A 17396-nucleotide genomic window follows, 5' to 3' on the forward strand; every position below is an offset into this window, starting at 1 on the left:
TCCATTTATTTTCTAAAAATATGACAAAGCATTAGAGGAAAAAAAACGTTTTTTAAGTTGTGAGAATATCAAATATTACCCATCAATCCCTGAATCATGCTATTCAAAGTTCTTAAATCTACACTAAAAATAGAACAAAAAATGTACTCCCAATGCAGCTAAATTAACACCTATGGATGCCTAAAATATGACTGTGGTCTGAATACGTCCTCTACATTTATTCCACACTTTCATCGTGCACTTAAAAAAAAATTAAAAAAAAACAAAGAAATAAACCAGGCCATTGCCATGTTTACAGTTTTCTGAGCACTGGGGGAATCTGAAATCCAGTCCAATGAGGTTCACTGCCACCAGTCCCTGACAGGTGTCCATAGTACAAAGTAAACAATGGCCTTCTTGGATTTTGAAAATAACCCAATGTGCAAAGCTGACCTTAAAGTTTATGTGTCCTTGCAGCTTCAGTTCTGGTTTGTGAAAATGTGACACAGGTCCAAGGGGAGCACGGGAATAAAGAACAGATTGTAGAGAAGGACTGAGGCGAGTTGTCAGGGAAATAAGCATTTTTTTAGCTAATAAAAATCAATGCACATACTAAAGATCCTTTACCTTGTCACACAAATATGAGACATTTGCATTGTTACAAAATTCTTATACTCATCTCTCATACATTTGCAATTCAGTTTTACCCTCCCCAGTGAACTCTACTGAAGTTTACATTTTTGTGTGTGGCCAACTCATACCTTAGTATTGTGACCAAAAGTGTAGAATTGTTTTCTCATATGCTGGTAGGAATAAACCAAACATACAATACTCACTACACAAGCCCACAGACGATGGCTGGAATGGAAGTTCCTATAATGAATCACTAAAGTAATGCATGAGTTCTATTATCAGTGTTTTCATCACATTGATTTTTTTTAAAAACTAAAAGTTACTTAGGTAATATTTCCCTTTAGCAATTCTGCCCTCTGCAAGTTCCTTTATGATTGATGTTTCATCATTTTCAACATGACTGTGTATTAGCTGCTATGTCATTCAAACATAAAACTAAATGGTAAGAGATGAATTTCCTGGGAGCATCAGCTTTCTGTTTCTGACAGATAGAATTATACAGTTAAAGTAAAACTAATTCTTTATACAGTAAAAATTAATTATTTTAAATACCTTCTCACCTAATTTGAAAACTATTTTGTGTAAATAATATTTTGAAAATAGTGATTTCTGTTGATATTCATATGTTTGACCTCCTGAGTGCTTATATAAACACTTTGATATTAATAAGTGTTGCTTATGTTCACAAATTGAAACCAAACACTTGATTCTGAATATAGCATTGAAAATTAAATACAGTGAATTAACATTTAAATACAAGGGGACCCCATAATAAGTTTCACAGATTTGCACTGACTCTTTAGAAAATAACATTTTCTATAATACAAGGTGACAAAACATATTTGATGACACATCCTGCCCTTCCCTTTGGTTTGGAAGCCTTCAATGTAAATTTCATTTTGACTTGTGTTGATTCACCCTTTTGAGTTAACTTGCCTGGCATTTGCACATAATCTCATTTGCAGAAAATTATAGAGGGAAAAGAGGAAGTAGAATAGTAAACAAAAACAGCCACAAACACATTCATGCCTTTCCAGGAAGTGATCAAATATAGGGCTTGATTTTTTTGTTTTTTTTTGTCTTTTTGCTTTTTTTTGTTTTTGTTTCTTTTGTTGTGTGTTTTTATATATATATATATATATATATATATATTTATATAAGGGTACATCAACTCATTTAAAAAATGGAAACAGCACACTCTCCCCCATTTTCCTGCCCTTGATCTTCCCTTCTTAGCACTCTGTAGTGGTCACTGTCAAGTGACTAGCACACTTTTGGGTCTGGAGTGTATTCTGACGAGCAGTGAATTAAATGTTAAGACAGTTAGACCCCCCAACCCCTTCTCAGAATTTACACATCATGCCGCCATTAGAAGGGTAAAGGTGGGGAATGAGGTGGGACAAGGAAGATATTCAGGGCTCTGATTGGCGCGGCCCTCCTATGAACAAGTGTTCTTCTCATCTTTTTTTTTTTCCCCCAAATGGCAATGCTGGCATTCGTTGCACTGCTTTCTGAAGGCCCACATGGCCCTGCTGATCCTAGGCAGAACCCAAGAGAGGATCCGGCGCTCCTTGTCCCATCGGATAGATTTGTCCAAGCACCCCAAGGAAATGTTAAAAGCAAAACAAAAATCAAGGAAAGGAAATAAAAACCCATTCTAAAACTGAACTAATGAAGCAAAAAAGGGTTTTCTATCTATACATAAGTCTCTTCTTTAAAAAAAGGTAAATTTACAAATTCCAAGGACATATAAAACAAAGTCAAAAAATGTAATGGTAAGAGACATGGTAAAACAGGAAGACACTGATGCTACAAAGAAATTGCAAAAAACATATGTACAAGACCCTGTTTTTCCTCGTGTTCTAGAGATTGTAATGCATGTTTTTAACAGCAGCAGTCGAGGATTTAGTTCCAGGCACTGGACTGCAGACTCCACTCAGACTCCCAGGGACGGGGTGTCCCTTGCTTTTCTGTCACCATATCACACTGGATATACTGGTCTCCCTTGGCAACAGCGGCAGGATGGCACTGTTTGTGTGGGCCTCGTCTGGATTCTGCTCCCTGCTTGATTTTGTCTGTGGCCGCTGACCGTTGATGAGTGTCATAGGGATGTTACAATAGGTATGCTGATTTCCCATGGAGGTAAGAGGCAGGGTGCCGGTAGGAGGTACGTCGTACTCATAGCTTCGGTAGTAGTGTTTCTGACGCATTTGTGAATGGTAAGTGTTGTGAAAGGTGGATCGGAGATCTGGATGGGCAGTGGCTAGAGCTGTGGAGGTGGCCGCAGCCATGGAAATGGCTGAGACAGTCTGCAGCTCCCCGAAAGGCCCCTGCTCACTAACATCTAAAGCCTGCTCGTGCGTAATGGGTTCTATCCTCTTAAAAGGCATTTCATATTGTAAACGTTTCCAGAACTTAGAGTTCAGCTTGTTGCATTTTGGTCCATGCCATTTAATAACGGTCAGGAGCTTGATGGTGTGCTTGAGGGCCTCCACCTCCTGGTAGTTCATAACTCCTCGTAGCTCACTGCATTCAATTAGTATCACTTTAATTTCTCCAGTCACAAGCATGTTTCGAAGTCTGGTCTCCAGCTCAAAGATGCTCCAGCCCCTTCTGACTACATAATTTGGGGTCATGACAATAATCAGCCGCTTGCTTTGATCTACACACCTTGCCACATCTTCAATATATGCTACAACAGAGAAGAGGGTTTATCAGAATAAGTGCATTGAACATTCGGTCCAGAAAGCCCCAGTAAATTCTCTTTCACACATTAAGTGAGAATTGCTGGTTCTTTTTGCTAGGTAAACCCTTGAGAAGATGAAAATAGCCAATGATCACTTTGAACAGAGTATGGGACTTTGCTTCTCTCAAAGACAGAAATGTTTTCCCAGGTGCAAATCTCTCATTTGGTTTCTTTAAATGTCAAGGCTTATAACATGAAACGCTTTATAGAATAACAGAAGTAGCTTCCTCAGGGGTATCGACACTTATTTTTCATTTGAACACATATGCCATTTCTTTCTTGAGAAACTGAAAGATGTAGAAGAACTAAAAGTTTAAATTCTGTCTGAAAATGATGATTACACAGACGGACACAAGAATATGCACACTCTTAAATGAAAACATTAACTTACTTCCAGTTGGGATTAAATCTCTATCTGGTATAAACAACTTATATCCATAATGCTTTTCAAGCATATCAGGTAGGATTTCAAGAGCAAAGCGTTCTTCTTCCCCAGTCTCTTGATTCCACTGGTCAGGATCCACTTTGGTGTATGATAAGTATGCATCATAATCTTTATTATCTGTCAAGAACATTACAGAGTAAAGCTGAAGTCACTACTCTACAAAGAAAACAGTAGGACATGAGAATATTCACCTCATTTCATAAATATCTCCAAGTGTTCCACTTCTGGGATGCCAAAGAAAGAAGTCTTTATTAATTTTCATTAAGAATACAATAATGCCAAGTATCATGGAATGAATTTGGGGGTATAAAGGAGTCACTATTTTTGTTGTTATTAAGACAGTAGGAGAAAATTAATGAAAAGAGCAATGAAATGGTAACGCTCAACATTTTTGATGCACAGATCATAGAGAATTTTGACAGCTTATAAAAGCCACATATTTGGATAGTATGTTCTTATTCTACATAAATGTACATTCACCTAATCAAAGAAAGAACAATGAAACTGGCTTGACTGGCTTGAGGAATGGTTTTTAGGTTGTGTGTGTTGTGCTGATTTTCTTTTGGGGAAAAAATAAAATGAAATTTGGAATAATTAATTTTTCTTTGGGAGCTGGTTCTTGGATTTTAGAACTGAGTTTAGTATGCTGAATTATTATAGAAATACATATTGTTTTCCTGATCTTCATTTACCTTACATGTAAATTATTGCCAAATTATTTTTCATCATGTTAATCAGTTTGACTATAAGAATCAAAAATTATAATACAAATGAATGAAACTTAGTTCTTAAATTTGATTTCTTTCCTCATTCTTCCCCATATTTCATGAGAACTCTTCAAATATTTGATGACTACTATTGTGCATTATTTTTATCTTAACGTAAACATCCCCGAATTCTCATTTGTTGTTTCTTAGAATAAGAAGTCATTTATCTTCTGCATAGTCTCATTCTCCAATTTCCTTTTCAGAGTGTGATATCAGGATTCATAATTCACCTCAATTCTAAATACTATCAGTATGCTGAGCCTATCAATATCAATATGCTTAGGTCTCTTTTGTGCTTCTTTCCTAATGATTGTCATTGTATTATTTGATTATTAGATCAAGTTGAATTGAAACACTCTTAAATTTCAGAACAAAATGAACTGGGCATTTGGTATAGAAAATTTCAAATCTTTGGGGTATAAAACATCAAAGTTACAGGGGCATCCATGACTTGCTCTGGATGGCTTTGGGACACTCCTTTTGACTTCAAAGACACTAAACCTCACTTCTGTAACTTGTCATGGAAAACTCAGAAAACTGTTTACTTCACCTAAAGTTAACACAGGCATATAAGAAGCTAGCAATTCTACTATAGGATCCCTGGGGAAAAGAACCTTTAGCTACGGAAGATTTTTTTAAAGCACATTTCAGGTAAAAAAAAAAAAAAGTAATCATCCCTATCATATTTTGGTATTTGGTATTTTCTTTATTTTTCAACCAGGATATAGTTGTACATAGTATAAATAAAATTCAATTTTCACAAAAAATAATAATTATGTTTGTTATACCATGTCTACGCACACATGCCAGCAGTCTATAGTGGTACCATTTTGTTGATGTAAATACTTTAGTTGAGTAAGAAATCATAGAAAATAGCACATAATAAAGCTATAATATAATACCAGTTAGTATTTAATTAAAATGTCCATTTATTAGATAATCACATGCCATATCTATGAGATAAAATCTTCCCCTTTGCAATATGGGTCAGTAGCTTCCAGTTTAGTAGTAGATGTAGACAAGTCAACAATCTATTTCCAGAGGATAAATGTGTTGCAAAGAGTAGTACAGGGGTCATGGGCCAAAGGGAGGACTCTTTAAGCCAGACTGCATATTGTAGAATGGTTTCATGCATATACTACTTTCTTTCTGGGAGGTTTTCCTCTTCCAGATTTTTACAAAGTACTGTAAAATGCTCAAGTTTGCTCAGACCTGAGATGTATAATGACTAGATTCTCATTCTTTGCTTTTTGCCTTCTGTAGGCTTAAAAAATATTTGACAAACAGATCAATATGAACAACAAAAAGAACAGAGCACTTATGACTCAGAAGAGATGTAAACAATGGTCCACCAATACTCGTAAGATCCAGCTGGATATCACTTCTGCTTATATGACACTGTTTCTGGCTCCCCTGCCTCTTCAATGGACATCTCTCTTCCAATCCATAAATACTGTCATTTCTCAAGATGTTTTCTGTGGCCTGTTTCATTTGTCTTTCAGTCTATTTTCCCTTAAAAATCTCCTTTCCTCCTATGACATCAACAACCACTTCTGTGTAGACGTCTCTCTAATGTAGATGTCCAATCTCGTCTTCTTTCTCATGAACCTGTAACCTGGACCCCTTAATTTGGATGTTCAGCACGTACCTCACATTTGACATGCTCACAACAAAACAAGCTTCCCATCTCAAGCTTTGTTTTCACATTTTATTTCACTTAAATTTTATTAACATAACAATCTCACATCTTTAGTCTCCAAACTTCAGAGGCATGTTCCACTTATCTCTTTTCATTACCAATAATCTCACAGCCACTCACTGGTAAAAATCCTTTGGATTCTGTTTCCATCCTAGGTGAGGCCCTACTCTCTTCTCAACTGTTATAATTATATTTTAGTGGGTCTTCCCTCTCCATTTCCTTATTCTTCTGGCCCATTCCACATAGAATCACAAAATTTATTTTTCCAAACCTCACCACTGATTATGTTTATGGTAGCTTAAAAAATATTTATGGCTATCTGTTGTCAAAAAACCAGCAGCTAACTCTTCAGTTGTCTCCTTTGAATCTGAGTCTGATATCATTGAGTTGAAGGTGATCTCTTTTCCCATGTATTATATTACTGTGTTCACATCTTATCTTCTTTCTTTGACCACAAGATCCTTGACTCAGATATGTGACTAGTGCTTAGTAGATGCTCAAACATATCTGTTGATGAAATGAATCAATGGCCTCTCATTTGGGTATCACATGACATACCTTATGGCTAGTGTGGAGATTTTCTCAAGATTTGGGCCATTTCCTAGGAGAGATGGCTTTGGTGATACACACTCCAAGCTGCCTGGACTCCTCAAGTAATTACTAGGAGCTACAGGGTCAAAGTTTAGCAAAGTTCCTTTGGAATAATCTTGAACTGTATTTTCTCACTGTGACTCAGTTGAAGACCTCAGAGTCCTTGTAAACTTTTCTGAAAAAGTGGTTTTCATGCTAAAGCATGAATGGCAACAATTTGGAGGACTTGATAAAATACAGACTGTTAGGCCCCACCTCCAGAGTTTTCAATTCAGAGCATCTGGAATATGTCCTTAGAATTTGAATTTATAGCAAACTAACAGGTGATACTGCTGCCAGTCCAGGGACAATACTTTGAGAAACTCTGCTGTAGGACAGGGTATAGGTACCCAAAGGTCTCAAAGGCATCAAAGAACTGCAGTCAGCTGCCAGGTAATTGATCAAAGTACCACAAAACCTACACACTGCAGTCTCAGCTCCATGATGAGTGGTCTTGATACTTACAGGGCATGTGCTCTAAATAAAATAGCTGAAAATCCACTTTCATCAAAAAGGGGATAAATTCTTACCTAGACTAATATATTCAGTAACTGTATTAAGCTTAAATGAACCTCGGGAAGAGGTGCTGTGGTCTCAGTCAGTTTTCTATCTCTTTATGTCATCTGAGTGAATTTACAACATTTAAGCTAATATCTCCCAGATAAAAAGGAGTTGCTCACATGTTGGTTATTCTGGTAATAAGGCCCCTTGCAAGCATCTGCAGCAGCTTCCTCCCTCAAATCAATGGGACACTGGATTGATATCTAATTCTTCTCTTTCCCCAGAGGCTAGGTCAGTGCAGTATTGGGCTAGGCATTTATTTACCCACAGAAGCAAACTCCTGACTTGAAAATTATCAGACTGCAAACACCAGGCCAGATATCATGCTAAATTCAGCAATGTTTTCTGATTCAAAATCATATGGATTCCAAGGTTTCTTCTTTTTTCCCAGTTACCAGCTGAATCTGAATCTTGGGAAATATCTCTTAGATTTTTTTTATATCTGCAAGAACATATATTTACTAATCTTAATGTGTATAAGAAACTGAAAATTTGAGATTTTTTATAATCATAGAAAAAATTATGCTAAGATTTTTAAAGGTAGGACTGTGTTCTTTTAAATTCAACTTAAGTTTATAAACAGCTGAAAACTAGTTAGTCATAACAAGATAGTACAACAATATATTTCTTATTCTGAACTTTATTCTCTAAATTTTATTTTCTGTAACTTAAACCTTCAACTATAATTCTATTGACTACAGAGATGGAAAGCAGTTGATGTACACACCCTCTGTAATCATATTCATAAACTCTAATATAGTCATTGGTTTACTCTTTCCATGATTTTCAAGAGATTCTGACTGTAATTTCCCACAAAAAAAAGAAAAATAGGAATGAAGTCAGCAAGATGGTCAAATAAGACATCCCTTGCATGTATCCTCTCAGCTGCAGTACAGAGCCAGTCCTGCCCACCCAAGGACCCATCCAGTGACCAGATAGAAGCCTTCCCAGAAACCTGGTGGGAGACATACCCATCCACACACCTGGCAATAGGTCCACCGAGTGAAGACCCGATTGTGGATCCTGAAGTGAACACTTGTCCAAGTGCTATACTACTGAACAAGATACTAGAGGCATTCCTCTCCACCCAGAGACCATACAGGATCTATGTGAACCTGAGCTCCTGCTCACAAGCCTGCCAACCATGAATGTCACTGCAGACCCAGAAACAGACTCAAAACTAGTTCCAGCCCAGAATGGTTATGATTCTGGAGGTAATCCCATTGGCCTGGGGAACAGACAGGAGAAGAACTTTACCTGCTAAAGTCAGTGTGTAAAGATTAGAAGAGATGTTTGCTCCTTCAAATGCAGAGACACTAATGCAGGGATACATGGATCACAAAGAATCGGGCAAATATGACATCACCAAAGGAAACTAATAAAGCGCCAGTAACCAAGCCCTAAGAAATGGAGATCTACAACTTGTCCAACAAAGAATTAAAAATGATCATCTTAAAGGAAATCAGTGAAATAAGAAATAACACAGATAGACAATTTAACAAAATGAGAAAACAATGCATGAACAAAATGAGAATTTTATTAAAGAAACAGAAACCATAAAAAAGAATCAGACAGAAATCCTCAAGCCAGCAACTACTTTGACTGGTGAATTCTACCAAATATTTAAAGAAGAATTAATGCAATCCTCAAACTTTTCCAAGAAAAAATTGAAGAGGAGGGAACACTCTCAAACTCATTTTATGAGGCCAGCATTATCCTGATACCAAAGCCAGATAAGGACACTACAAAAAAACTATAAGCCAGCATCCCTAATGAATATAGATACAAAAAAATCTCAACAAAATACTAGCAAACCAAATTCAACTGTACATTAAACAGATAATATAACATGATCAGTGGGATTTATGGGACTTCCCTGGCAGTCCAGTGGTTAAGACTCCATGCTTACACTGTAGGGGGCATGGGTTCAATCCCTAGCCAGGGAACTGTGATTCCACATGCTGTGTGGCATGGGCAAAAAAAGAAAGCGGGGTTTATTCCTGGGATGCAAGGATGGATCAACATATGCAAATCAATTCCATTTAGAATATCATCAAAAATTATAAAATACTGAAGAATAAATTTAGCCAAAGAGGTGAAAGATCTGTACATTGAAAGCTATAAGACACTGGTGAAGAAACTGAAGAAGAAACAAATGGAAAGCTATCCCATGTTCATTAATCAGAACAGTTAATATTGTTAAAATGTCCATAATACCCAAAGCTATGTATAGATTCAATATAATCCCTATCAAAATTCCAATGGCAATTTTAACAGAAATATAAAAAAATTCTAAAATTCATATGGAATCAAAAAAGACCCTGAATAGCCAAAGCAATATTGAGAGAGAAGAGCCCAGCTGGAGGCATCACACTTCCTGATTGCAGACTATACTTACAAAGCTATAGTAATCAAAACAGTATGGTGCTGACATAAAAACAGACACATAGACCAATGGAACAAAACCAAGAGCCCAGAAATAGACCCACAAATATGTGGTCAGTTGATATTTGACAAGGGGGCCAAGAATACGCAATGTGGAAAGGATAATCTTTTTAAAAAATGGTGTTGGGAAAACTGTCTGTCCACATGCAAAAGAAAAAAGCTGGGGCCCTATTTTACATCACTCACAAATTTTAATCTGAAATGGATTAAAGACTTAAACGTAATACTTGAAACCATAAAACTCCTAGGAAAAAACATAAGGAAAAACTCCTTAACATTAGTTTTGGCAACAATTCTTTGGCTATGACACAAAAAGCACAAGCAACAAAAGCAAAACTAAACAAGTGTGACTATATCAAACTAAAAAGCTTCTGCACAGCAAAAGAAACAATCAATAAATAAAATGGCAAGTTACAGAATGGGAGAAAATATTTGCACACCATATATTACATAAAGGGAGGGTTAATATCTAAAATATATAAGGAACTCATACAACTCAACAGCAAAAAGACATGTAGGACATACAATGGCCAAAAGGTGTATAAAAAGATCATCACTAATCATCAAGAAATGCAAATCAAAACCACAATGATACCTCACCTCATACTTCTTAGGATGGTTATTATCAAAAAGACAAGGTAACAACTGTTGGCAAGGATGTAGAGAAAAGGGAACCCTTCTGCCCTGTTAGTGGGGATGTAAGTTGGTGCAGCCACTATGTAAAACAGTATGGAGATTCCTCATAAAATTAAAAATAGAAGTACCATATGATCCAGCAATCCCACTTCTGGGTATATATCTGAAGGAAATGAAACCACTCTCTCAAAGAGATATCTGTACCTCAGTGTTCACTGCAGAATTATTCACAATAGCCAAGACATGGAAACCACCTAAGTGTCCATCAACAGATGAATGGATAAAGAAAATGTGTATATATGTGTGTGTGTATACATATAAATAATACATATATATAAAAATACATACACACATATATACACACACAGCAGAATATTATTTAGTAGAATATTATTCAGCCATAAAAATGAAGAAAACCTTCCATTTTATTTAGATGGATCATTATGCTTAAGTGAAACAAGTCAGACACAGAAAGACAAATACTGAATGATCTCACTTACAATGTGGAACTGAAAAAGTTGAATTCATAGAAACAGAGAGTAGAATGGTGGTTGTCAAGGGCTGGGGGCAGGGGAAAGGGGGAGATGTTGGTCAAAGTAAATAAACTTCCTGCTATAAGAAAAATAATTTCTAGGGATACATACACAGCTTGGTGAATATGGTTAACAATACTGTATTATATACTTGAGAGTTGCAGAGAATAGATTTTAAATTTTCTCACTACAAAAAGAAATAGTTATGTGAGGTGATGGATATGTTAAGTAACATTATTGTGGCAATCATTTCACAATATATATGTGTATCAAATCGTCACACTGTATACCTTAAACTTATACAATGTTATATGTCAATTATATCTGAATAAAGCTGGGGGGAGAAAGAAAAACAAACAAACCAAAAACACCAAACCTAACCAATTAATTAGTTGCTTTGTTACTTTAAGTCAAACAATTAGTCCAGTAGAATTTTCTCCTTCAATTTACCGAATGAACTACTATGTTTTATAAAAAGATATATTTGAGGGGGAAAACGTTTGGACTCTGGAGAGTTAAGAAATAAAAATATGAATTAAAAATATTATTAAGAAATCTTGAAGAGAGAAGGAAAATATAGAACTGTGTATCAGGAATAAAAAAAAGTGGTTGGAAAAATGATAAATAAATATTTTCCTCTTTGACATATGAGAGGATATTAGTCAATTCTCTTTAAAAGGATTGAGAAATCAAAGGATCCATGGATTTTTTAGAACAATAGAGCTTTTAAGAAAATGTAGACTGAAGACTCCCTTATCAAGATGAAGGTGGTGGCTATACTGGATGTGGGCTAGGAAAGAGATTTACTGACAGTATAAATGGCTTGGGATTGACATTCACGTCTTTGGGAGTTTTTAACTTTTAAACGCCTGTTGAATAGTTGTCAGATGTTATTGGCAGGTGGCCACTTCTTTTTTTAAATTTACTTTCAAATATTTATAAGTCACATATGTGAAATTGACTAGTGACAGAGGCCATTATTCAGCAAATGGATTACCAAAAGGAGACCCGGGTAGGGCCCAATGATGAACTGTGTATTTCATTTTAAAAGGCGATTTTCTATGTTTGCATGTAGTATATTAGCACAGAACTATGTGATCATTAAAAACTAGCATTGGGCTTCCCTGGTGGCGCAGTGGTTGAGAGTCCGCCTGCCGATGCAGGGGACACGGGTTCGTGCCCCGATCCCGGAAGATCCCACATGCCGCGGAGCGGCTGGGCCCGCGAGCCATGGCCGCGGAGCCTGTGTGTCCGGAGCCTGTGCTCCGCAACGGGAGAGGCCACAGCAGTGAGAGGCCCGCGTACAGCAAAAAAAAAAAAAAAAAAACTAGCATTGACATAATTTGAATAAATAAGAGTTTTTAAAAAATTAAGTCATTTTTTTCTTGTATTTCAGATTTGCCTTCATATACTTTTTTATATTTCCAACTAATAATTTTTCAATTAAAAACTCTGCAGAAATAGATGATAGATCTTTGAATAACAAACATTAAGCATATATTAATATTTTGATTTTGTGATTATTGAATGTCATTGTATTAATAAATTCCACTTTTCATGTCAATTCAGCCATGGCAGCATCTGACAATTATACTCGAAAATAAAGCTGATTGAGTTTTACACTTTGGAAATTTAACAATATTGTTCTAGTTTACATGTTTTACTACTTGGCACTTTTCTGAATCCATTTGAATCCATAGGACCTCAAAAAAGAGGTCCTTCTGCTCCCATAAATAAATAAATAAATGTGATAAGGAATCTTGAATTCATAATGCTCTACAAGTTGTAAGTATTCACTAGTAAGTGCTCATTACTCAAAGTGAAAAGGGCTGCAAAAATGATGTGCCTGAAGTACCATTTTAGTAAAGATGAAGGAGAAAATAACTAGACCTTGGGATTATGAGGGGAATCTTTGTAAGTCAGGGGGAAATATGAATTGTATATGAGAGAGAGAAAGAGAAGGGAGGGAGAAGAGACAGGAAAGAAGGAAGGAAGGAAGGAAGACAGAAAGGAAGGAAGGAAGAAAGGACTACCTTTATACAAGCATTTAAACAAAAGTGGAAGGGAAACCCCAGTCAGAGGCATGGAGGGACAAAGGATTCTGGTTGTTGTGATAACTGTATTTTTTTTTGTAATTATTCCAGCAAAGATGATGGGATATTATGTTAGTGTATGTTCAGCTCTAGAGACAGTAGGTTGCCTTTATGAGGATGGTCAGCTAGCATTTAATTAGAATAAGGCAACACTCTAGAGCCACTACAAACACTTCAACTATCTTTATTTCTGATCAAAAGTAGATGCTTCATTAATTAGCACAATGGATGTTAGAAATAAAGTTTCATTGCTAAAATTAGTGGCTTTTTACTAAGTATAGTAGATCTTGGAAATGGACCCTCCATGTTGAAATCAGTGGTACTCAACACATATGCAAAGGAAATCATAAATAAAACGAAAAGATAACCTACAGAATGGGAGAAACTATTTGCAAATGATGTAGCCGACAAGGGATTAATTTCCAAAATATACAAACAGCTCATAGAGCTCATTATCAAAAAAACAACCCAATCAAAAAATGGGCAGAAGATGTAAATAGACATTTCTTCAAAGAAGACATGCAGATGGCCAAAAGGCACATGAAAAAGTGCTCAACATCACTAATTATTAGAGAAATGCAAACCAAAACTACGAGGTACCACCTCCCATCTGTCAGAATGGCCATCATTAAAAATTGTACAAATAATAAATGCTAGAGAGGGTGTGGAGAAAAAGGAACCCTCCTACACTGTTGGTGGGAATGTAGTACAGCTATATAGAGAACACTATGGAGGTTCTTTAAAAAACTAAAAATAGAGTTGCCATATAATAAAGCAATCCCACTCCTGGGCATATATCCAGAGAAAACTCTAATTCAAAAAGATACATGCACCCCAATGTTCACTGCAGCACTATTTTACAATAGCCAAGACATGGAAGCAACCTAAATGTCCATTGACAGATAAATGGATACGGAAGATGTGGCACGCGCGCACGCACACACACACACACACAAACACAGTGGACTATTAGTCATAAAAAGAACGAAATAATGCCATTTGCAGCAACATGGAAGGACCTAGAGATTAGCATACTAAATGAAGTAAGACAGAAAAAGACAAACATCATATGATACCGCTTATATGTGGAATCTAAAAAAAATGATACAGATGAACTTAATTACAAAACAGAAATAGAGCCACAGACATAGAAAACAAACTTATGGTTACCAAAGAGTAAAGGGGGGGAGGAATAAATTAGGAGTTTGGGATTTACATATACACACTACTATGTATAAAATAAATAAACAACACGGGTTTACTATGTAGCACAGGGAACTATACTCAATATTTTGTAATAACCTATACAGGAAAAGAATCTGAAAAGGAATTTTATTTATTTATTTATTTAAAACTGAATCACTTTGCTGTATACCTGAAACTAACACAACATTGTAAATCAACTATTCTTCAATTAAAAAAAGACATATGGATAACATAACATCATTTAGAGACACATCCCACCCCTCAAGTATCTAGCGGGGTCAGTGTCCTGCCTCCTTAGGGAAACTGTTCCAGGCTGATTCCAAATGGTCCTGTGTCCTGATGAAGAATATTTTTTTCATAAATTCAAATTTATTTCAGAAAGAATGTAAAAAGTTACATGTAATAGAAAAGATGGTAAATATTAGAGAAATTTTTGAAAAAATATAAGTATAAACATCTCAAATCATAACACACTACAATGCTGTTCTCATGTTTAAATATTATCTTTCAGTTCTTACCTACATGGAGACATAGGTATGTGCAAAGCTGATGATCATAGTATACAAATCTTTTTCTTTTCTGCTTTTCATTTAATAGCATGACATTTTTCTGTATCACTACCCAGTTAATGAAGAATATCCTTAGGTGTCTTTAGATGGTTAGCCTAATCTTGCCACTGGCATTGTCACATTTGCCTCAGGGGTAAGGTTTTTTGCAAGGTTTTTGGGGAACTCACACACAGACACACACACTCACATGACACAGAGTTGGGACTTCTTCAAGTTTATAGGATAGGTTAAATGATTGTTTATTAATAAATGTATATGCAGCAGAATTTGTCCAAATTTTCTTTCACTATTTTGTGGAACCAAGGTGGTAGAGGAGTAATTTACCTTCTCCTACCCCTAATCATTATGGTTACCTCATTTACTCAAAGGGACCTGAGAATTATGTGTAACTGCATTGTCTTGGTCCATTCTCAATAGTTGTGTTTGTCCAAAGACCAGCACCTCGTTTTAACAGGAATTATGCATGCTCAGATTCCATGGGGGTGGCCAGGCTATAAATGTAAGTTGGGTCACCCTGTTACAGCAGTTGCTTTCTTAGCTAAGAAAACTTTCTGCTCTGGCAGGCAACATAGAGGCATGCTCTTTATTTTATTCAGAGAATCACAGTAAATTTGTACTTAGAAAGAGAAGTCTGGCCGAGTGTGCAGGATCAAGTGGAGGGGAACAGAAAAAGGCTAAGAAGGTGGTGCAGGAGGAACGCACAAGGCATTTGCAATGAAGACTGAGGGAAGAGTCTATTTTCAAGAGGTACAATTAACTGACCATGATTACAAATTGGAAATGGCAGATGAGGAGGAAGTGAAGCAAATGAGGTAGAGGATGATACAAAGAACTGAGACGTAAAATGGAGGATGATAAGAAATGAGTGTGTGGGGTGTGTGACTCAAAAGCTGGGGTTGGGACCTATCATAGTGGAGAAAACCAACAGGTTAGCAGAGAAAAAAATGATAACAAGAGACCTGGGAGAAGGACATTTAGATTTAGGAGTCATTTGTACACAAATGCAAGTGTAGACAGCGTTGTACATGTGATCCAAAAAGGTGGTGCTGCAGAATTAGAAGAGAAGTGCTAAGGCCTGAGTCTAGGGGAAACAATAAAATGTAAGGCTGTGTAGAGGGGAACAAGGAGTGATGTGAACAAACTAAGAGAGCAAAGTATCAATATGTTCCATCTTGGAAAAATAGAATGCTTTTGATATACAACTGATACAGTCAGGTAATGCCTATTGCAATGACTTGAAAGGAAATGACTAAATGTGTCTAGATGCCAAATAGTCCATCTCCTAGTCTGACACAGTGATGGAAATTTGGGGGATTTGGAGTCATTTAGACCTGGGTTTGAACTCTGTCTTCCTGGTTGTATAGCTCTCTATCAATAAAATAGTCAACACAGCCCTTGTCATTTAATACATATTCAATAAATAGTCAGTGAATCTGTTATTATCAATCACCATAGTTCTGATATTACTTCAAAATATGAGGTAAACTTTCTTTCCCTCTTTTTCTTCACACTCTTTGCCTTTCCTTCCAAGAGCACTTTATGTATTCCCTTTTCAGGGGAGATAACATGGTACCCAAGAATAAAGAAGACCGATCAACTTTGACTTTCAAATTACAGTGTTTGAAGCCAAGTCAAGAATATGAAAAGTTTGGGGTCTCTTAACAATTATCTCTTCTTTAGAAAAAGAAAGGACTTGTGGGAGAGCTAGGAAGAATGGGGATTTGATGATGTCACAGAAAGTTTTCAACAATGGAAGAGTAGATATTTATTCAACCATAATAGCATGTGTAGAAGGATCTAAGGGGATGAGACTAAGGTTTAGAGGCAACTAAACTCTTCAGAATCTTCTACCATTCAGAACATGACAAAAAATTATACTGGAAATTGATAGTTTTGGTGAAATCATTCATATCATTCAGAACACAAAATATGTTCAAAATAGATAAAGTGAGACTTGTTTAGGTAATCTGCTTTTTCTAATACCTTCTACTATGCTAACTGTGCAAGCAACAGCAGATCTTTAGGTTATATTGAACACACCAAAGTTTTAAAAAGCTAAAAACAATAGGGGCTCAGTGTTCAATAAAATAAAGGCTTTGTAAATAGACCTATATTCAAATCCCATCTTGGCCACTTACAATAATACTAGTGCTATCTTCTTTAGTAAGTTATTTAACCACTGGGAGCCTCAGTTGCTTTATCAGTAAAATGGAGATTATAACATTGACCTTAGATTTTTTTTTGAGGCTTAGCAAAAATGATTTTAAGAATGCCTAGCACTTTGCTTGATTCTCACTCAACAACGACTCTGACATTGGCAATTTTCTCATATCTCTTTGAAGCAGTACTGAACAATTTAATAATTTGTATGAACAGGCAAGGAAGTTAGAAACAAAGAATAAATAGGCTAATCAGTACTTTAAAATGAAAAAAAACCCCCAACAAACAAACAGC

General features: G+C 36.1%; 1 protein-coding gene across 1 annotated transcript in view; it reads right to left on the reverse strand.

Annotated features, from left to right (window-relative positions):
- Positions 1–2585: 2585 nt before the first annotated feature.
- IL1RAPL1 (interleukin 1 receptor accessory protein like 1) overlaps positions 2586–17396 on the reverse strand; it is a 628876-nt gene continuing 614065 nt past the window's right edge. Inside the window, exons 10-11 of the mRNA XM_060086547.1 lie at positions 3750–3920; positions 2586–3304 (exon numbers count right to left, since the gene is read on the reverse strand). Of these exons, the coding sequence (XP_059942530.1) occupies positions 2586–3304; positions 3750–3920 (890 nt within the window). The remainder of the gene's footprint in view (positions 3305–3749; positions 3921–17396) is intronic.

Source organism: Mesoplodon densirostris, chromosome X (genome assembly GCF_025265405.1).
Source record: "Mesoplodon densirostris isolate mMesDen1 chromosome X, mMesDen1 primary haplotype, whole genome shotgun sequence".
Taxonomy (NCBI): Eukaryota; Metazoa; Chordata; class Mammalia; order Artiodactyla; family Ziphiidae; genus Mesoplodon; species Mesoplodon densirostris.